The sequence below is a fragment of the Bufo bufo genome, chromosome 2, assembly GCF_905171765.1.
Source record: "Bufo bufo chromosome 2, aBufBuf1.1, whole genome shotgun sequence".
In the NCBI taxonomy this organism is placed as follows: domain Eukaryota; kingdom Metazoa; phylum Chordata; class Amphibia; order Anura; family Bufonidae; genus Bufo; species Bufo bufo.
Window position 1 is genome coordinate 440,498,370 of NC_053390.1, and position 23,635 is coordinate 440,522,004.

A 23,635-nucleotide genomic window follows, 5' to 3' on the forward strand; every position below is an offset into this window, starting at 1 on the left:
AAAAATGAACGGCACAGATTTCTTCATTCGCATCGATCAATGTGGATGAAAAAATCTCTGCCAAAAAAAGAAAAAGGAGGGGAAAGGCGTCTGCCAGGACATAGGAGCTCCGCCCAACATCCATACCCACTTCAGCTCGTATGCCCTGGCAAACCAGATTTCTCCATTCACATCAATCGATGTGGATGAATAAATCCTTGCCGGGATTTTTTTATTTTTATATATATACAAAGTGTTTGCCAAAGCATAGGAACACCGCCACCTCCTCAGCTCGTATGCCTCGGCAAACGTATCTTTTACTGCAGAGGAGAAATCTCGTCTTGCAGCGCCGCATACACCGACTTGCGTGTAATCTGACAGCAGCGCAATGCTTCTGTCCGAATGCACATCAGTGCTGCAGCTAGTCGATCGGTTGGTCCACCTGGAAGGTAAAAAAAAAAAAAAAAAAAGAAAAAACCAGGCCGCAACACAATAATTTTATTAACTTTGGAAGAGAACATATTAACTTTTACTTTTTGAACTAAACATTAACCTTTTTGCTTACTGGTGTTTTTTTTTTTTTTTTTTTTTTTTTACCTTTATAGAACAAACCTCTCCTTCCCCATGGGACAATGTGCAAAGCGCAAATCGCCCAAAGATGTGGCGAAGTACGTTATGCACTTTATCCCAGGTGAAAGGAGAGGTTTGCAGCAGCTGTGAGAGAAAGGGCCCTAATAGCCCTGTGTGCCTGTCCTGGTGAGATGTGATCCCTATGCTAGGTGTACCTGTGTGCGGTACTTCCGGAAACACTCTCCTAAGCATAGGGCAGGGTGGTCCGGACAGTCAGGACAGAAATAGCGGGTGTCACGCCTTATTCCACTCCTGCTACAGACACGACATTTTTTTCAGGGTGGCGGTTGGGTTGAGGTACCAGCAACGACACTGGGGAAATGTCGCTCGTGTAGACGGCTAACTACACTGGTGGATGGTGCCACGGAACCTCCTGGGTAAAGAAGGTTCTCGATGATCTCTTCCTCGAATTTGAGGAAGGATCGTGTTCTCCCAGCCTTACTGTAGAGAACAAAACTATTATACAGCGCCAATTGAAATAAATATACAGACACCTTCTTATACCAGCGTCTGGTTCTGCGGGAAACTAAATAGGGAGCCAACATCTGGTCATTGAAGTCCACCCCTCCCATGAGCGCATTATAGTCGTGGACTGAGAGGGGCTTTTCAATGACACGAGTTGCCCTTTGAATTTGGATTGTCGTGTCTGCGTGAATGGAGGAGAGCATGTAAACGTCACGCTTGTCTCTCCATTTCACCGCGAGCAGTTCTTCGTTACACAAGGCAGCCCTCTCCCCCCTTGCAAGACGGGTGGTTACAAGCCGTTGGGGGAAGCCCACGCGAGTAGTTCGCGCGGTGCCACAGGCGCAAATCCGTTCTAGAAACAAATGCCTAAAGAGGGCCACACTTGTGTAAAAATTGTCCACATAAAGATGGTACCCCTTGCCGAATAAGGGTGACACCAAGTCCCAGACTGTCTTCCCACTGCTGCCCAGGTAGTCAGGGCAACCGACCGGCTCCAGGGTCTGATCTTTTCCCTCATAGATCCGAAATTTGTGGGTATAGCCTGTGGCCCTTTCACAGAGCTTATACAATTTGACCCCATACCGGGCACGCTTGCTTGGGATGTATTGTTTGAAGCCAAGGCGCCCGGTAAAATGTATTAGGGACTCGTCTACGCAGATGTTTTGCTCAGGGGTATACAAATCTGCAAATTTCTGGTTGAAATGGTCTATGAGGGGCCGAATTTTGTGGAGCCGGTCAAAAGCTGGGTGGCCTCTGGGACGGGAGGTGGTGTTGTCGCTAAAGTGCAGGAAACGCAGGATGGCCTCAAATCGTGTCCTGGACATAGCAGCAGAGAACATGGGCATGTGATGAATCGGGTTCGTGGACCAATATGACCGCAATTCATGCTTTTTGGTTAGACCCATGTTGAGGAGAAGGCCCAGAAAAATTTTAAGTTCGGAAACTTGGACTGGTTTCCACCGGAAAGGCTGGGCATAAAAGCTTCCCGGGTTTGCGGTTATAAATTGTGTGGCATACCGGTTTGTCTCTGCCACGACTAAGTCCAAGAGCTCCGCAGTCAAGAACAGCTCAAAAAATCCCAGGGCCGTACTGATCTGAGCCGTCTCAACCCGAACTCCAGACTGCGCGGTGAAAGGGGGAACTACAGGTGCGGCTGAAGTTGGTGACTGCCAATCAGGGTTTGCCAGCACCTCAGGGATTCTAGGGGCTCTACAGGCCTGTCTGTGCGGTGGCTGCGACGGGGTAACTAGTGCACGTGCCACCGTACCAGCTTCAACTGCCCTTCTGGTGCTCGCTACTTCACCATGTTATACGGCAGTGCTGGTACTAGGTCCAGGAAGGGCTGCGCTGCTGGTGTATGCCTCACCACGTGATCCGGCAGCGACAGCCCCACTCTGCTGCTCTTGAAGCGGATCCTGCATAACCTGTGGTCTAGCGACACGGGGCCGGGTACGCCTGGTGCTGCCAGGGACCTCAACCTCCTCGTCCGAACTTTGGGTCAGAGAGCCACTGCTGTGACCGAAATCTCGCGTCTCGCGAGAGGACGCGCCGGCGCGTCCAGGAGGAATGAAACAACCACCTCCAGGACGCGTCTGTGCGTACAGCGGTCCGGAGGTGGTTAACTATGTCTGTAATTACCTTTGATCCCCTTCTGGTTACATTCTGGTATAATTCAGTATGCGCACTTAAAGAGTTGCACTTGAAAGATGTTGCATTTGGAAAGACCAAGGTCTGGAAGACCTACGAACTTAGATTTATACCACTCAGTGTTCAATCAGGTGTGACCAAGAGGGGAGGGGGCTACATTTGGCTTAATCAAGGGAGGACCAGATACAGGGGTGAAATAGTCAATGTAAACAAATACTCAATAAATCCAGCAGGGAAAGAAACATTAAAGTTCAATGCAGACATACCAGGGAATGAGAAGGAAAGATGAGGGGTGTGGACAATATCAGACTGTGGAAAAGCTGGGTGCAGTAGTTAGCAGTTAGGTAGTTGTTATCAAAAGATTTACCTCTCACTACTTCCTAATACTAGTTAAAGAGAAATACATGGCACACCCTATCAAAGTTATTCCACAATATCATAATTTACTGCTCTATTAAAAATGTGCCCTTTTCTATGGGGTTCAAGAGGAACAGTTATAGGAGCAGATGAATGAAAATAACTGAAGTGCCAGATTCAGCACATAACTGACGGGAACGGACCCTACCATATTCCATCGACTAAATGGGATCCATTATGTTTCCGTTGGGAGAACATTTTTTAAGTAGAGAAAAAAGTCCTGCATGACGAACTCTGTGACGGAAGCTCAGAACTGAGCCTCCAATGCAGATGTGAATGTAGCCCTATCCAGAAGGTTTGGGACAGTTCCCATTTTTGACACTTAATACAGAACTCTTGCATACAGCAATTATACATTTATGTGAATGAATAAAGCCTAAAAGTCTTCGCAGTGAAACATCAGATTAAAGTTCTTGTGTCACAGAAAAGGTTGCAGAGCCATGACCACAGCTAGATCTACTGTAGATGGATACATTTAGGCTACTTTCACACTGGCATTTTGGCTTTCCATTTGTGAGATCCGTTCAGGGCTGTCACAAGCGGTCCAAAACGGATCAGTTTTGCCCTAATGCATTCTGAATGGAAAAGGATCCGCTCAGAATGCATCAGTTTGCCTCCATTCCTTCTCCATTCCGCTTTGGAGGCGGACACCAAAACTGATGAAACTGAGCCAAACGGATCCATTCTGACACACAGAGACGGATCCGTTTTCTATGACACAATCTGGCACAATAAAAAACGGATCCGTCCTCCATTGACTTTCAATAGTGTTCAAGACGGATCCGTCTTGGCTATGTTAAGGATAATACAAACAGATCCGTTTTGAACGGATGCAGACGGTTGTATTATCTGAACGGATCCGTCTGTGCAGATCCATGACGGATCCGCACCAAACGCGAGCGTGAAAGTAGCCTAACGTTACATTTTGTCCATACCCTAAGGAACAATCAAGTTTTTAACTAGTCTGATGCCATGCATTTCCAAATAATTGACATTTAGGAGACTACGTGTTTCATGATTAAGGGTCATTGTTTAACCCGAAACGCGTAGACTTTTTGCTACTTTGGATTTTAAGTCTTGGAATAATAAAGGCAGAATTTTTACCTTTGGAAGCTGGGCTCTTTGAACTCTTTTCATTTGGACTAGTGCCTTGTTCCTGGGACCGCCCGTGCATCCACTTTGGATTCAGGTGAGCGCAGCTACTACTTCTTTTTCCTAACCACATGTATTCATACTTATTTCTTGTCCTCTACTAATGGACAGCAAGAGGACAGGCTTCTTTCAACCGTGCAATATACAGACAAAAACTATAACAAAGTTTATCTGTACTGTATGTATACCTATGAGCTTTGAAGAAATCTTTGATTGTATGTGCAGACTTGCCATTCTCAGCACAGACTTTACAGGATAATTGCTCCACTTCTGAGATGAGACCTTCAATTCTTACTTTTATGTCACTGCTCCTGAAATGAAAAGACACACAGAACAGATTATGTAACCCCTTTATCCTAACCCACAAGCAGTACAGACATTTCATGAATTAGGATACGACCACAACGGTCAAATTTTCTGCAGCAGGAAAGTCCACTGCAGATTTTGATGTGTTTCCACAGTTGAAATGTTGCCGCGGATTTGTTGACAATTTTTTGCCGCAGATCTTCGCTGTGAATGCTGCGGATCTTACACACAAAATCCCACTGCAGATAATCCACAGCAGTAGCTGTATGTACCCTTTAAACATATTAGGACCCTGTTTGTTCATGAAGCCCCTGATTTTAAAGCACTGCGGAATATGTTGGTGCTATATAAATAAAGATTATTATTAATGTGGAAAATAATATACATTATCTTGCAAAACTGAGTACATTTTTGTAAATATTTTATTCTATCTTTTCATGGGACAACACTGAAGATATGACTTTTTTTTATATTCGCTTTATTGAACACATAAAGCCAATTATACTGACATTGTTTGTACATAAGCTTTCACATATAATACATCAGCATATTAAAAGTGAATTGTACAAATAACATATACATAACTTAGTGGATAAAACAATTAACACCTGTGCCGTATCGGTGTGCTTACTTCTATCTCTAGAGGGAAGGTTCATATTACTATCAAAGAGAGCAGCAAAATTAGCAACTTAAAGTGGTATATCTAGGTCCACCATGACCCACCTTCTCCGTTCTGTCAAACCTTATAAAAATCTACCTTGTTCCACCCGCAAAGCCTCTGTTAATCTGCGAGCTGAATAGAGCGTTTGTGGTGATGAACACCATACCCCCCACACCTTTTGAAACTTGGGCATACAGCCCCTATTCTTGAACACAATATTTTCATATGGGATAATAGTGTTGACCAGTTGCTTCCATTGCGCTAAAGTGGGTGTTCTATCTCCCATCCATCTAATGGCTATTGCTTTTCGTGCTAAAAATAGTGTTTCTCTCAGGAATATCCTTATATAATGAGAGTAAAGAATCTCATCCAATATTCCAAAGAGGCAAACCTTAGGGTGGAGTGGCACTACACATCCCAGAAAATCTGAAAGTAGAGTCACCACCTCCTCCCAAAACTTATATATGGAAGGGCATGCCCATATAAGATGCCAGAAATCAGAGCGTTCTGACGCACATCTATGGCACCCGGAGTGGGCAAGCCTGCCCATCCTTTGTAACCTTTGTGGGGACATGTAGCTTTGATGTATTATGCATAGTTGAATAAACTTATTGTTTATGGCAGGTGATACTAGAGTGGGGGGATTCAAGAATATCCTCATCGTCTTCATTAGACAAATCCGGAATCATTGCTTTCCATTTTGACAGTGCTTGCATCGGGTTACCTCTCAGTTTGACACAAAGGAGATGGGTGTAAAGTGCTGATATAAAGCCACGTGGTCTTTGAGAACGTATGACTCCAATCATCGGAAAAGTGGACAATAGGGGTATCACGATAATGCGTTTGCATGGTGTGTCTTAGCTGTAGGAATCTGTAGAATGCATTCCTCGGCAACTCATGTCTATGACTCTGGACTCAATCATTAAAAACATTATTACTGTATAGGTTCCCCAACGTGACAACCCCATGTTCCTTCCAGAATGCTCCGTCCCGCAGTACCATCAGGTCAGGAAACATGGGGTTATCCCAAACCGGAGTCTCCAATAGGTCTAGCCCTACATTATGCTTACAAACTGACCATATCTGAACAGCCACCCTATGAATCGGTAACAGCCTACGTGGAAACAATTTAGGTTGTTCTAGAACTGGCCATAGATTAGTAAGGTCTAGGTATTCTGCAAGATGTCTTTCCTGTCTGCAGAGAGTGTCCCCTGGTAATATCCATGTTTTAATATTTCTCAGTTGCTCAGCTGGATAATATAAGTGTATATCAGGCAGGGACATGCCTCCTTCCTTTTTAAAACGTGTCATATTTAATATAGATAACTTCGGTCTATTCGCGCCCCATATAAAGGGTGACATTAAGGAAGTAAGTTTCTGAAAGAATGCCTTTGGGACTATATATGGGGCATGTTGCAAAACATACATATACTTAGGAAGAATAATCAATTTTATCAGGTTGATTCTGCCTGGCGCTGATAGAGGTAATCCCTGCCATACCTACCCTAAATTTATCTTTGCAATACTCTATAAGGGGTTGGATATTCAGAGTGTGAAAAGATGCGGCATCCTTTGTTATATATACACCCAAGTATTTATAGCTAGGCACCACAGGTAATTCTCCCTGGGGGAATGTATCGTCTAGTGGGTATAAAGGACATAGGGTCGACTTGGACCAATTTATCCTTAGTCCTGAGTAATGGCAAAATATTTCAATTATGGTGATTTCTCTAGGGAGTGTGACTTCCGTCTGTGACATGAAGAGCACCATGTCATCAGCATACAAGCCGACCCTATCTTCCTGCTCTCCTATTTTGACATGAAATTGTGAATCCGCTCTGATTTGCATAGCAAGAGGCTCTATAGCTAGAGCGAACAGTAATGGTGACAGAGGACATCCCTGCCGTGTACCTCGCCCGAAGCTGAAACTATCCGACATCAACCCATTAACCAATATACCCGCCTTGGGATGTTTGTATAGCATGGCTATCCATTGTATAAAGTTAGGACCAAAACCAAATTTGTGTAGAACCTGAAACAAATAGGGCCACTCAACAGAGTCGAATGCCTTTGCGGTGTCCAAAGACACCAAGGCCCATCTCTCTCCTTTCTGTATTCCTATCTGGGTCACCACCTGCACCCACCTAATATTATCAGTGGTGAATCTCCCGGGCAAAAATCCAGATTGGTCCGGATGGACCAGGGTACTAGCTACTCTCCCAAGACGCATGGCCAAAATCTTTGCTATAATTTTATAGTCGATGTTCAATAAGGATATTGGCCTATACGACCCACACTCGTCTGGTTCCTTGCCCGGCTTAAGGAGGACCACTATGGTTGCGTCATACATTGATGGCGGTAAACATCTTTTTTGGAATGCATCCTCATACATGCGAATCAGCAATGGGTTGATGTGGGTAGCATATTTGACGTAAACCTCTAGAGGTAGTCCATCGGGACCGGGAGATTTACCCCTAGCCAGCTGTGCTATAGCATCTTCTAGTTCCAGAGTGGGTATAGGGGCTTCTAAACTATCTATTGCCTCCTGTGCTAATGTAGGGAATTCCAGGTCTTCAAGATACTGCATGACATCATCCGTCCCATAATTTACTTTGGTCTCATATAAATCTTTATAGTACTCTTGAAATCTACTCGCTATAGCTTCCGGGTCTGACCATCTAAGGCTTTGATGCGTAATACCATTGGGGGTGCCTGATTCTGTCTGACGATGTGAGCAAGTAATTTGCTGGATTGGTTGCCCAATTCAAAATATGTTTGTTTTGTACAGAACATTTTTCTTTGAGCCTTTTCTTTGAATAGGGTCAGATATTGACTCCCTAATGTTAACCAAGACTCTCTATTCAAGTCATTGGGATCAGCAACATACTCTGCTTCTAATCTAGAACATTCCGCTGCCAGCCTTTCCTCTTGTCTAGCCGCTGACTTTTTAATAAAAGATATAGTAGATCTGAGGCATCCCCTAAGGTATGCCTTCATACTTTCCCAGAGTAGCGTATAATCCATAACCTCTCCATGCCCTTCCATAAAAACCTTCAATTGGTCAGGAATGCGATCAGAAGGTCCAAACAGGGACAGCCAAAAAGGATTGATCCGTGCTGAGCGTCTGATCACATCCCTTCCCAGTCTCAACACCAGCTGTATTGGCGAATGATCAGAAATGCTCCTTGGTCCGTACTCTATACTGTATGTCAGGGAGCACATAGCTGAGTTACCAAAAGCATAGTCTATCCGTGATAGTGTATTATGGCTAGTTGAGTGACATGAGTATTGTCTGATATCAGGGTATTTAAGGCGCCACATATCTATGCATCCTACCTCTCCCAGTAATGCAGCCAGAGAAGTCTTATTACTAGGGCGATTATCAGAAGCCTCAGCCAAGTGGTGTCTGTCAAAATTCTTGTCTAAGGTCATATTAAAGTCACCAAGACTTACTGCACGGGCCGTTGGATATGAGGCTGCAAAACTCACTGCCTGCTGAACAATCTGTAAGGAGAAAGGCGGTGGAATGTATATACCGAGTATAACATATAGTATACAGTTAATGTATGCAGCTATGAACACAAATCTCCCAGCCGGATCTATCTGACAGGCCTCCATTTCCCACCTAAGGGATTTGTGCACCAGCAGCGACACTCCCCTTGACAAGCTGGTATAGCATGAATGTTGTGCCCATTGAACCCAGGGCTTTTGGGTGCGCCTAGTAGTGTCTGCCGTTAAATGGGTTTCCTGCAGACAGAGTATATGTGGATTGAATCTTCTGATTGCAGAAAAGACCATAGTGTGTTTCCTGGCAGTGCCCAGTCCCCTAACGTTCCAGGACATTATACGTATTTCCGACATGTCAATCTTATGAAAAGGACCTTGTTTTCCTCCTGTCTCCCTCTCTGTACCTTACCCTTTCCGATACAGCACAGAACATATAACATTTGAACCATCAGGTGTACACTGATATAGGCGGTGAGTGCCTGCAAGGTGAAACCTTAAACCGTCTATAACACTTTTGACGGTTAAAGACAAAATACTTTGCTTATTGTGTGGCACTTCAGATGAACGGGGTGTGCATATGGTGAGTTACCAGTAGTACCGTATATCTTGTATCTTATATATAAGAGAACTATAACATAGTTACTAGGGACCCAATCCCCAACTTCCAGGCCTAGTACCTGGGTAGTTAGTCCAGAAGGGACCTCTTTTCATTCCCATTGACTCCGCATTTACTAGGCAATAACTGTAGCATATAAGACCTTTACCTTATCATGTCCAATTCCCCTCCTATCCCACTTTCCTTTCCTTTACTAACTATGAACTTGATCATACTATGTCATGTGAGATTTAGCTAAGAACTAGGAGCAAAATAAACAAGAACATTCAAGAGGTCTGATACTTAGTCAGTATAAGCGTCCCCGCAGGTCCCGAGTCCAAGTCCTAAGACCCCCTTTCCTTGCCGTTGGCAGTGATGGACTAAACTGGCTTTCATCTTGGAGGTCTAGCGTTTCTGCCTCTGCCATCCAGCCAGTTTGTGGCCTCTTCAGGATTGTTAAAGAACCGGCTCACTTCCCCATCCACTACTCTTAATCGGGCCGGATACACCATGGAATAGGATAGGTTCTTCTCCCGGAGTCTTCTCTTCACCGTGCTGAATGTTGCCCTGCGTTTTTGTAACTCGGACGAAAAATCAGGGAAAATCATGATGTTGTTGTAGTCATACTTTAATTCCTGCTTGTTGCGTGCCATCTGCAGCACATGATCTCTGTCCATAGAGTTTAGCAATCTCGCAAGTAGAGGTCTTGGAGGAGCCCCCGGTGGAAGGGGTTTGGCGGGAACGCGATGTGCACGCTCAACGATGAAGGCCGATGAAAATGTAGCCTCTGGGAAGGATTTACGGAGCCAAGTAGTTACGAATGCACACGGGTTGTTACCCTCTGATTTTTGAGGTAAACCGATTATCCGCAAATTATTGCGCCTTGTGCGATTCTCATAGTCGTCACATTTCTGTTGCCAAAAATTGACCTTCTGCTACAACTCTTGTATTTTCGTAGGAAGCGGCTGTAAGCGGTCTTCCACTTCTGAGATCCTATTTTCGGTCTCTTTGACGCGTTTACGCATGGCCTGCATGTCATGGCGAAGTAGGCCTATATCCACCTTCACCTCCTCCAGCTTGCCCACCATTGATGTGCGGCAGGTGGCTATCGCTTGCAGCAGCTGCTCGGTGACCTGTTTTAAAGACGGCTCAGCAGCTGCACGCTCCGCTTCTTCATGTGCAGGGCCATCCCTAATCCCATCTGGGGGTGGTGAGCAGGAGCCCACGCCATCTTGATCTTCCACGCGGGCAAACTCTCAGGGTCGGTCAGCGGCCGACTGCGCTCTATTTCGGGCCATGGTTGTACTGCGGGTCTTTCCCGACCTCCTGCGAGATCTGGATGTAATTTTTGCGGCAGATAAATAACAGGATTAGCTTGAAGTTAGGGTATTGGGTCCGGAGCTCAGTTAAGTGCGACCACTCATATCAGCTTCCGGCCACGCCCTGAAGGTATGCCTCTACATGTGGCAGCATACTTTTTGCGGATTAAGCAATGATCAGGTGATAATCCATCCAAGAGCCATTTTTTAAATTTACCCTTTCAACTCAAGTAGCCTCTTTCGACCACAAATTGAGAAAATTTTAGGGTCGAGAAATGAGTGCAAAGGTCATGTTTTTCCTCAGTCTAACACAAAAGTTTAGCCTTAGACTTTTTCATTATCAGAAAAGAAGATTTCCAAAATTCAAGAAGAATGTTAGCATTCCAGACAAATCAAGATAACTCCTCCTCTGTCAAAAGAAAATCAGGTATCCAGAAGTCAGGTATCCAGAAGTCAGAAGATATGACTACATCTTGGTGGGACCTCAGGTGTGAGTCTCAGACTTCCTCAAATGCATGGGTGTCCTCAACCATTCCGAGAGAATTTATCCAGGTCAAGCAGTTCATAAATTGAGCATGTCCCTTCATTCTTCATCTCATTGAAGAATTCTTAGACAAAGGAGCCCTGGAATCAGTTCCACACGATCAGAAACAGAGTGTACTCCCAAAGTATTCTAGTTCCAGAGCCAGACAACAGATGATAGTAGATTTCACTTATCTCAATAAATTTAGTGAAGTAATTCAAAATGGAAACTATCCATTCAGTTTTGTACACTCTTCAACATGACTGTTGCATGGCATGAATAGAACTCACAAATTCATATCTTCATTTACTCATCCCGGAAAAACACAGAAGGTTTCTGAGAATTGTTGTTCAAACCAAGTTAGTTCTTCTTCACTGCCAATTCAAATGTCTGCCAATTAGCATTACATAAGCTCCTTGTGTATTCACAAAGATTGCAGTAGTCCTTATGGCAGCTCTCTATTTAAAAAAAGTTTTTATAGTTCTGTACATAGACGACTGGCTGATCATTGCACCTTCTAGACAAGAACTGCTGCAACATCTACAACTGACCTTCTATTCCCTGAAAAACATTAGTTCCTGTTCAACCTGCAGAAATCCTTTCTTCATTCAGTCCAGGAAATAAAATTCCTGGGCTCTTTTCTCATCACATGTCTATAAAACTGTCACTAGACAGGAGGAGGAAGATCTTTGAAGAGGTGAATCATATGATTTAAGTCCCCAGAGCCACTGTCCATACAGCCATGAAGGTGTTGGGCCTTTTAACTTCCGCAATAGATGCAGTACCTTGGGCCAAGGCTCACATTAATTTCCTACAAGCCAACATCCTTGTCTCATAGGACAAAAAAAGGACATCACTGGACTCTCCAATGTCTGTGATTGCTAACAACAGGAAGGACCTGGGATTGTGAATCCATCCAGTTAGTCCACAAGGGGATACTGTGTTTTCACTACAAACTCACCACCAACAGATATTCCTCACCAAAGATGCCTCCTCCTTGGGTTGCGGTGCGCATGTAGAGAGCCTTTGGGTTCAGCAGGTCTGGCTTCCCCAAGACAAGTTTCCATCCTCCAATCTGAAGAAACTGAGAGCCAAATGGAATGACTTTGTTTAAATGCAGGCAAATCTGGCATCAGTTTATTAAATTAACAGCAAATGGGGTCCTGGGAGTTCTCTTCTATCCAGAGTGTACAGGAGTATAATGTATTGGGCCATATCCAATCTCCTAAGCACCTCAGCTGTACATTAGTGTTGATCACGAATATTCAAATTTTTATCGCGAATATAGGTACTTCGAAAATTCACGAATATTTCGAATATAGTGATATATATTCGTAATTTCGAATATTAGATTTTTAAAAAATTAGATTTTTTTTTTTTTTATCAGTACACATGATCCCTCCCTGCTTCTAGCTTGTGGGCCAATAAGAAGGCTGCAATATACTTGACTTTAGGAGTAGTGTTGTTTTGCTCTATATTCTTTTTTTTCGAATATTCGTTATATTGCTATATATTCTTGTTTTAGCAATATAGTGAATATTCGAAAAAAAACAAATATAGAGCAATTTAGCTAATATAGTGCTATAATCTTTTTTTTTATAGTTGTAATTTTTGTCCAATCTGAACTTCAGATGAGAAAAAAATTACAACTATTAGACAAAGAAGATTATAGCACTATATTAGCTAAATTGCTCTATATTGTTTTTTTTCAAATATTCGCTATATTGCTATATATTCTTGTTTTAGAATATTACGAATATTCGAAAAAACTAAGTTATAGCAATATATAGCGAATATTCAAAAAAAAAACGAATATAGAGCAATTTCGCTAATATAGTGCTATAATATCCTTTGTCTAAAAGTTGAAAAATTCGCAATAAAAATGCGAAAATTCGAATACGAAAATTCTCATATTACACGATCATTATCTTGCCGATTTTTTTTGTAAAAAAAATCGTAGAATATAACGAATATTCGAATTTGCGAATATTCAAAAAATATTCGCAAATTATTGCGAATTCGAATATGACCCCTGGCGCTCATCACTACTGTCCATATATAAGGTTCTATCAATACAACTATGGATTGGCTCAGCTGCAATTTTCTCCACCCAGGAAACTGGAGCCTGAACCCCCTTATCTTCAATCAAATGTCTTGTAAATGGGGGATTTCACCAAGACTGGTGTTCCACTAAAGAAGAATCCACAGATGCTTTAACTTCTGTGCTGCTCCAATTTTTGCAGGAAGGCTTTGACAGAAGTCTTAAGTATAATACTTTGAAGGTCCACTTCACAGCTCTTAATGCACAGCTTAAGGCAAAATTCCCCAATCTTCCCTTAGTAATCTAAAGTCTAATCTAATCTAAATCTAAAGCTGGTCTTGCATAAACCCATTTTTCCTTGGGATCTGTCTCTCATTCTACAAGTGTTTATAGGACCACAATTCAAACCTATGTTGGACACCAGTCTAAATGATATAAAAACTATAAAACTATAAAAAGAGCTGCATCTGGGAGACTATCAGTACTCACTCATCCTCAGTACAATGCCTGGGTTCTGAAAAGTGTGTTCGACAAGGAAAACCCATATCAACCAAGAGATTGCTATTCTGATGTTCTTCACCAATTCAGTGGATGAACAACAAAAAATTCTTCATACTTTTGTATGTTAGGATGGCAGTCCTAAATTATCTGCTAATTACTCAGCCTTTATTTGCCCAACTCTATGGTGGTAAAAAAAAAAGGGTCAAAGGTCCACCAAAGCAACTTTAGCATGCTGGATTATAGCAGAAAATGCTGCTCTATTTCAGGGCAGGAGTCTCCTATACAACTCAGAGCTCTCTCTACTTGTGCCACTTCCACTTCTTAGGCAAAGTTAGGACAAGTACTCCCACATACCAAATATGTGAAGCAGCTACATGGGCTTCTCCATCAAACACTACAGGTAGGACATCTTAACTTAGACATCTTAACATCTTAGAGTTCAGCCTTTGGCAAAAGGGGGCTCAAGAAAGCTGCTAATATCCATTAACCCCTTTTGACTGCCATACGGCTATATACGTCCTATCTGCACATACCCCCTGCAGCTAGCACGTGTATAGACATCATGGCAGCTCTTTAATCCAAGCACTTCAAAACACTTGGATTAAAATTTCTGCCCCTGCTGCTGTCACAGACAGCATACAGTTCAGTAATGCCGGCAAGGGACCAATCAGAGTGGTCCCTTGCCGGCAATCGATCCAATTGGTTAGTCTGTGCAGACTAACCTATCGGATCGCGGCAGTGTAAAAGTGCCTGTTCCAGGCTTTGATCTGTGCTCTGCAGATCAGAGCCTGAAGTCAGGTAATGTGTCCTCGTGCCCCCTGATCTGTGCCCCCTCTGTGCGCCTCCAACCCCGCCCCCTGTGAGCCCTGCCTCTTTGCCGGGCAGGCGCTCTCCCGTTCCGCCATCTGTCCCCGCCTGCCCCTGATGCGGCCCCCTCCTTTCCATATATACTGCCCCCAACTGTGCCCCTGATGCGGTCCACCCCCCATCCATGTATCCTGCCCCCATCTGTGCCCCCTGCCCCTGATGCGGTCCACCTGCTGTTTTTGATGGCAGCGGCTCCGTTCCTGAGCTGCCGCCATCAGCAGCGAGTGTCAGCAGTATGCTGACAGGGCTGGTGCAAGGATTTTTGCCACCCTCGGCAAAAGCTAATTTTGCCACCCCTTGACTCCGCCCATTGACCACGCCCCTTTACCCGTCCCTTTTTTGGCCACTTATTGCATGCAACATTTTACTATGGTCGTGTACCCTGTGCCAGTCTATGGTCATGTACCCTGTGCCAGTCTGACTATGGTCATGTACCCTGTGCCAGTCTATGGTCTTGTACCCTGTGCCAGTCTGACTATGGTTGTGTACCCTGTGCCAGAATGACTATGGTCGCGTACAATGTGCCAGTCTGACTATGGTCATGTATATATAATATCCAGCCATTGTCTGCCACCTAGTACCATGCCAGTGATGCCAATCACTCTGCGCTGTTCAGCAGGTTGGCACACCAAACACGAGCAGTGCCACCTATTTACTGCAAGGCGCCATTCAGCCACTGTCTAAAATCCTGTGCCACCAGGGCAACATAAAACAGTATGCTGCCTTGTGCCCTCTGCCAGTCTGGCACTGTCCTGCACCCTATACCATTCATAGCCCTTTAGACAGTCTGTGCCACCTCCATGTGCCACTGCTGGGCACCCTGTGTCAGTCAGAATCTATGGCCCCTAGTCAAGCAGCAGGTGCGCCCTGACCCCTGTACACAAGTGTGTGCCACCCTGCTGCTCTTAGTCACTGTCCCGCAGCCTCTGACACCCTAGTGCTGGTTGTTAGAGTGCGGTTGCCAGGGATGCTCACCAGGTTCTGCTCCTCGCTGTGCTCCAGGTCCACATTGCCTTGGTTTTTGCTCTCGGAGTCGCTCAGGCCCCCCACAGACAGTGCACAGTCACACTGCCTCCAGCCAGGCTCCATTATGTAATTTTAAATTGCTGCCACCCCCGTACGTACTTGTGTCGCTCGCTAATGATCCTGTAGTCTACTCTGTACTTGCCGCCGGTGTCCCGTGATATTTCCCTACCCGTAATATTTCCATACCCTCGTCACTTCCTATTGTGACGTACCGAATATGACGTTGCATAAGATCATGTGTCTTCGGCGTGTGATCCCGTGAGACCCACCTCGGGAGGTCACGGGTCTCGCGGGATTGCGCGCCAAAGTGACTGAACAAACTCATGCCCGCGCAGACTCGCCCTCGCAGCGCATCCGGCCAGCAAGTACAGGAACAGGAGTCAAGAAGATGATGTCAGATGGATCACAAGTAGGGGGCGGGGCGCGGGCGCTCTACAGCCATAAGCAGAGTGCGCTCTACGCGGTGGCCTACTCTGCTTATGGGTGGCGCCGGCCCTGTATGCTGACACTCTGCTGTAACCTCTTAGATGCCGCGGCAGCGGCATCCATGGGGTTAATAGAGGGAGGGGGCTCCCTCTCTCAACCATCGGGGCTGCCGCGCTGCAATGGCAGTGCTGATGGTTGCCATGGCAACCGGACGCTTTGCAAAGGCGTCCGGTCTTGCCATCTACAGGAAATCGGATATCAGCTTCAAGATCCAAGATAAACTTGATAAAAAAATTTTTTTTTAAATAATAAAAGTTTAAATAAATAAATAAATTAAAATGTCTATAAAAAAAATCAATTGCCTTTTCCTATAAAAAAAAGAAAAAAAAAAGACATATTAGGTATACCCGCGTCCGTAAAGACCGGCTCTATAAATATATCACATGATCCACCGCGGCCGATAAACACCATAAAAAAATAAAAATAAAAACTGTCAAAAAAAGCTATTTTTGTCACTGTACATCACAAAAAGTGCAACACCGAGCGATCAAAAAGGCGTATGTCAAACAAAATGGTACTAATAAAACCGTCACCTCATCCCGCAAAAAATTAGACCCTACATAAGAAAATCGCTCAAAAAATAAAAAAAACTATAGCTCTCAGAACATGGAGACACTAAAACCTCATTTTTTTTACTTCAAATATGCTATTATTGTGTTAAAGTGAAATTAATTGTATTAAGTGTACATATTAGGTATCACCGCGTCCGTAACAACATGCTCGATAAAAATATCACATGACCGTAACAACATGCTCGATAAAAATATCACATGACCTATAAAAAATAAAAGAAAAACAATGCCAAAAAAGCTATTTTTATTACCTTATATCACAAAAAGTGAAATACCAAGCGATCAAAAAGGTGTATGCCCCCCCAAAATAGTGCCAATCAACTCATCTCGCAAAAAATGATACCCTACTTAAGACAATCGCCCAAAAAATAAAAAAGCTATGGCTGTCAGACTATGGAGACACTAAAACATCTTTTTTTTTTGTTTCAAAAATGCTATTATTGTGTAAAACTTAAATAAATAAGAAAAAGTATACATATTAGGTATTGCCACGTCCGTAACGATCTGCTCTATAAAACTGTCACATGACCTAACCCCTCAGATGAACGCTGTACAAATAAATAAATAAAAACTGTTCCAAAACAACCAATTGTTTGGTCACCTTGCCCCTTAAAGTGTAATAATTATCAAAAAGTCCTATGTACCCAAAAATGGTACCAATAAAAACCTAAACTCTTCAAAAAACAAGTTGAAAAATTAAAAAAAATATGGCGTTCAGAAAATGGACACACAAAAACATAATTTCTTTTTCAAAAATGCTTTATTATATAAAACTGAAACAAAGTAAGTAGACATATTTGATATAATTGCATCTGTAACAACCTGCTCTATAAAAATAGCACATGAATCTTGTAAAAAATAGAAAAAAGGTGCCTATTTTTTGTTTACCTTGCCTCACAAAAAACGTAATATAGAGCAATTAAAAATCCTATGTACCCCAAAATAGTACCAATAAAACTGGCACCTTATCCCCTAGTTTCCAAAATGGGGTCACTTTTGGGGAGTTTCTACTGTAGGGGTGCATCAGGGGGGCTTTAAATGGGACATGGCATCTAAAAACCAGTCCAGCAATATCTGCCTTCCAAAAACCATATGGCGCTCCTTTTCTTCTGCGCCCTGCCGTGTGCCCTTACATCAGTTTACGACCACATGTGTGGTGTTTATGTAAACTGCAGAATCAGGGTAATAAATACTGAGTTTTGTTTGGCTGTTAACCCTCAATGTGTTAAAGAAAAAAATGTATTAAAATGGAAAATCTGCCAAAAAAGTTAAATTTAGAAATTTCATCTCCATTTTCCTTTAATTCTTGTGGAACACCTAAAGGGTTAACAAAGTTTATAAAATCAGTTTTGAGTAACTTGAGGGGTTTAGTTTCAACAATTGGGTCAATTATGGGGGTATCCACTATGTAAGCCCCACAAAGTGACTTTAGATCTGAACTGGTACTTAAAAAGTGTTTTTTGGAAATTTTCTGAAAATGTTTAAGAATTGCTTCTAAACTTCAAAGCCTTCTAACGTCCTAAAAAAATAAAATGACATTTACAAAATGATGCCAACATGAAGTAGACATATGGGAAATGTTAAGTAATAAATATTTTATGAGGTATCCCTCTCTGTTTCTCTGTTTAAAAAGCAGAGAAATTGAAATTTTGAACATTGAGAATTTTTCTAAATTTTTGGTAAATTTGGGATTTTTTTCATAAATAAAGGTGAAATATATTGACTCAAATTTATGACTGTCATGAAGTACAATGTGTCACGAGAAAATCTCTGAATGACTTGGATAAGTAAAAGTGTTTCAAAGCTATTACCACATAAAGTGACGCATGTCAGATTTGTAAATTTTGAGCTGGACACTGGGGCATCAATGACCCTTGGTCACAGGGGCGGACTGGGAACTTAAAGTGGCCCTGCAAAAAAATACTAAAAGTGGCCCCATTTTCAGAAATGACTCTCCATCATTTCCGATGGGTGAGCATGTGAGCGTCTGATGTAGGATGCTAGGCTCCGCCCTCCCTCCCCTCTGCTCCGCTAGCCTGCTCGTGTGCTGCTGCCGTCTGGTGTAAGGTGATTGATGGAGGACACCACGCTTGTTGCCGATGACTGAGGTCAGCTGAGGACGCCGAGTACACCGATACTGGGTGGTGAGATCCCTCGACTAGAGGAACGTTGGAGTGTTACCACCTGCTCAGTGTTGATGGGGGCCGGTGTGTGAACGTTTTGACTGGGGTCCGGCGTCCGTAGAAGTTGAAGTTGAAACTTGAGCCTGAAAGGCAGTGTCCTCAGTGATTTCCTGCGCGGTCTAGTGTGGGATCGAGTGCTAAGATTGCTGACCGCTGGTGCGTGGTGTGCTCAGTGAAGAAGATGGTGTATGCGGTGTTCATCTTACAGTACAGAGGCCTCGCTACAGCCGTGTTATACCGCAGATGTTGTAAAGGAGTGGGGCTGGAGACTGGAAATTGGAGGCAGCTGGACATTCTGTACTGTACGATGTACTTATAAGATTATTCCCTGTTGAAAGCAAAGCATGGGAGAGAGGAGGGAAAACGAGGAACAAGGGGTGAAGATATGTTGATGGCGGTGGAACACTTATTTTTTATACAATGGGTGGACTGTGATATAATCACCTTTATACTATGTTCCTGGTTTTGACCATAAGTCCCCTTTGGAATCTCTTGCAGGTCTAATCCCTCCTAACCCTCTGGATTAACCAAGGACTAACTTTTTTGTATATTAACCCTCTCCTGCACCTCTTGTGTCGCCTTAGACATGGTGGATTCGTGGTCTCTTCAATCTTCATCCTCGACTAATATACAGAAAGATTAAGAAAACGTTTTCCGGACAGGTTTTATTCTATTACCTGTGGACACTAGGAATTGTAACAACAACCCCCTAACTGGATTTTTTTTTTTTTTCGTCCCCTGTTTATTAATACTCTGCCGTTCTAAGTAACCTCCCTTCCTTTTTTGGAACCAAGCCGTATGAACGGGTTTGATTGGCTGGACTAACTGTTTGGACTAATTGCTGATAATGTATTAATATTGATAAGTCACTAATACTTCTCAAACAGAGTTCTTATGCTGGTGATAAGAGAATCTGTAATCTAGAGAGAATCGCTGAAAAAGAGCTGAAATTGTTGTGAGAAAGGGAGGGGGAAGAGTAGCAGAGGAGGGAGAGAGGAGAGTAGGAGAAGAGAAAAAGAAAAATATCACAAAAAATACAAGATGCCCCCAAAGAAAAAAGATGAACAACGCGCCCTTACCAGCGCCAGTAGTAGGAGATCAATAACAGGGTTAGAGACTGGGCAAAAACAGCACAGTTTAAATAAATATCTAACTCCTAATTCCCCAGTCTCAACTCCTTCACAGAAAGAAAAAATTACATATACAGAGGCACATATCCTGACACAGGAGAATGGGATTGCAGGCATTACGGGGGATTCAGGAACCCCCGAATTAGCTCCAGAGATGGATGTAAAAATGATGAAGGATATATTTCATACCGTCTCTAGGACGGAAAATATAATGGGGAGCATGGTGACACAGATTGGGGCAGTACAAACTGATGTTAGTATAATACGAGGCGATATGGAGAAAATAAGAGAGCGATTACACGAGATGGAAAAAAGGATTCCCTCTTTGGAGTATTCGGTAGAGAAGTTAGAGAAAGAGGTTGTAAGTTTAAAAGAGATAAATAATAAGATGGAACAAAAAATAATAAATCAAGAAGATAGAGCGAGGAGAGCAAATATAAGATGTGTAGGGATCCCAGAGCGGGAAGAAGGGAATAACAGTGTAGATTTTATGGAGCGGTGGATAAAGGAGAATTGTAAGGAGGGTATTCTCTCGCCCACGTTCTCCATTGAAAGAGCACATAGGGTCCCGGTGAAAAAGAGGGTCCCAGGGGATTATCCCAGACATATGTTGGTGAAATGCTTACTTTCTAAGGACCGGGACGCAATATTGTCGGACGCTAGAGTCTCGAATAAATATCAGATACATGGGGTAAAGATAAGACTATTTCCAGATTACTCAGCCGATACTAACGCACGCAGGAAAGAGTTTATCAGTGGAAAAAGGAGATTAAGGGAGGTAGGTTTGAAGTATAGTCTACTCTTTCCTGCAAAGTTAAGGGTGGAGTATAAAGGAAAGGTTGAATTCTTTCAGACACCAATAGACGCAAATAATGGTTGGATAGGATCGATAGCTGAGGGGGTTGGGGTATGGGGGAAGGTTGGGGAGCCATAATGCTGAGTAATGGAGCTGCCTTGTCTGCTGATCAGCGGAGGGGGAGCTACTCAGAAGGGGGGTGGGAGGAGGGGGGTATTTCGTAGAAGGGAGAGAGAGGGGGTTCTTCTTTTTTTGTTGTTTTCTTCCCCCTCTGCTAGATGGTTAGGTTTGTCTCGCTGAATGTGAGAGGTTTGCGGGAAAGGATAAAGAGATACGCGGTCTTCGAGTGGATTAGGAGGTTCTTGCCTCCAAGAGACACACTTAGTTAAAGACTCCCTCATATGGATGGAGAAGGGATGGAGTGCGGAAGGGTACCATTCCAGAGGGGTTTCAATCTTGGTGCATAAAAAGATCAAATTTGAGTGTGTTAAATGTGAGGCGGAAAACATGGATAGTGGCAATTAAGGACAATAGAGATGAAATAGTCAGTTCACCCGAGGGAATTAAAAAGGTCTTCGTTGAATATTTTGAGGAACTCTATAAGTTTTCATTTACTTTACTGATTGGTCATAGAAGGTTCTTCTATCCACTCATTCCAGATCTTGTCAAATTTCTGTGGGCATTTGTGGTTTAAGTAAAGAATTTTGTAGTAGGGAATGTATGAATTAACCATGTTCATGCCATTATTTTAAGTTTGTGGGCACAAAAACTTGGGAAGACAGGGCTCTGTAAAACTATATTGGGTATTCAGGAATAGTAGAGTGGTCGACCAGAAGTTTAGAGACCCTATCAGAGGACAACACTTGACATGTACTCTGTCCAGTTTGACAGTGAAAGCAAAGGCAGGAATCGGATATACCCAAGGTTCTTAATCTAACATGGGTACAATTGCCAAAAGCACTTGTTATAGACTTTATGCAAAAATGTATATTGAGTGATAAAATATATTTAGGGTACCTGCACACGGATGCAGGTCAACATGCAGAAGATATGCATGCATTTCTATGTGAATTTCTGCACCCAAACCACAATTTGTAATGTTTTTTGGTGTGGATTAGATGCGGTTTTGCCGCAGATCTCACCCTTCATTAGAAAAGGGTGAAATCTGCCGCTAAAACTGCAAACATAATTGACATGCTGCAGATTTCTAAATTTGTTTAATCTCATAAACATTGCTGTTACTGTACTATGCTGTGGTTTTTCCACACGTGAATCGAAGCGGAAAAATGTGTTTTTTTAATCAGAAATTTTATAAAAAATACAATTATTAAGACTCAAGCCACAGAGAAATCCCAGATTGAGATGGTTCTATCCCCTGCTCTTAACATCCTGCTATCTTAAACCTCCATTACCTTGAATACCATTGCCAAAAGGCCTTGAAAGTATATTTATATTGCATTAGTCAATAGATCCCCCTCTTTTCCCTCTTTACAGGCGGCCCAATATAAGAAAAGTCACAATGTCCACGTAATATTTTGCATTTCATATTCTGAACTGAACTCTGTCATTATAGATCAGTACAGAAGGGTGGTTATTTATCAGGCTCCCCAGGAGTAAAGCAAGAAGAGCATTCCAAATTTGTGAAACCTTTCCAGGAACAAATTATATCAAAACATCCTTGTTATAAAGATGTTTAAAATATGCCTGAAAGATTAATTGCCATATACCACTGACTGACTGTAGTGGTCATGTGCATGATGTCAAGGCTGCCCTGGTATGGAGGATCATATCAGTGGCACTTTAGTGAAGAGGGTTCAGAATAGTGTATCTTAATATCTTCCCTGCCTTTATCAATTTTGTTCTACTTGGACAGCCCCTAAACTATAGAAAGGAATGTAGCATACATACATTTTCAAGGAATCTAGCAGTCTTGGCATGGTAGGTGATGAAGTCGATTTCTGACTTTGGCCAGCACACTCTTTATCTTCACCTGGGAATTTCTTTGTGGAGATAAAAATATATATTAATATGTTTTTAAATACTGGTTGGAAAAATTGCAGATTTTACCCTAATTATACATATTACAATAGAGCCTGGTATTGGTTACAGCAAAAACAAAGTTGTAATAAATGGAAAAATATGTGGACAAACAACTGGATATGTTTTTCTCTCTGCAGTGGTGAGGAACCCATTTTAACATGGAGTTCTCCAAATTTTGGCACATAAGATATTTTAATATTAATATTAGTTAGATATTTCACAAGTCAAATTGCTAAAGAGCCCAATGCTGAGGGCTTAATTGATTTCAACACTGATGCGAATACTAAGTTTTCACTATGGAGATGACTTTGCATTTATGAAAACCACTGTGTACAAACAGGGATCAGAGCCTCATAATTTATGAAAGTTGTGATGTTCCCAGTGTCAGGACTCAAACTAATTTGCTTAATATATTGCAACTGTTATACGGAAAATATCCAGAAATCTATACACACAAAAATGGGAGGAAGACCTAAATATTACCTTCACTATGGAGGAATGGCAATCCGCTTTTAAAACCACAGTATATACAAGGCATTCAGATGCATAACATGCCAAGAAGCTACCTTCACAATGTCTCTGATGCAGTACTACACTCCAGCCAGACTTTATAAGATCTATCCAACATGTCTACAAACCTGCTGGAAGAATTGTGGAAACACCAGATCACTTTATTATATACTGTACTTTGGGACTAAAATAAAAAAAAACTCTCTAGTGCATAACAAACTAAAATTCATCTGGCATTGCTTTTCATTGGAATGGACAACCTCCCTCCACCTCCAATTACAA

The 23,635-nt window shown here is 42.7% G+C and overlaps 1 protein-coding gene across 6 annotated transcripts in view; it reads right to left on the reverse strand.

The window, feature by feature from the left end:
• Positions 1–23,635, reverse strand: part of LOC120989401 (colorectal mutant cancer protein-like) — a 167,863-nt gene that overhangs the window by 14,900 nt on the left and 129,328 nt on the right. For 4 of the 6 annotated variants that reach the window (XM_040417475.1, XM_040417477.1, XM_040417476.1 and 1 more), the window contains 2 exons: positions 22,712–22,803; positions 4,479–4,601 (listed from right to left, as the gene is read on the reverse strand). In XM_040417475.1, coding sequence (XP_040273409.1) covers positions 4,479–4,601; positions 22,712–22,803 — 215 coding nt within the window. Of the gene's footprint in view, positions 1–4,478; positions 4,602–11,025; positions 11,303–11,874; positions 12,286–22,711; positions 22,804–23,635 lie in introns of those variants that run through there. The other 2 variants (XR_005776261.1, XM_040417479.1) reach the window with 2 other exon arrangements.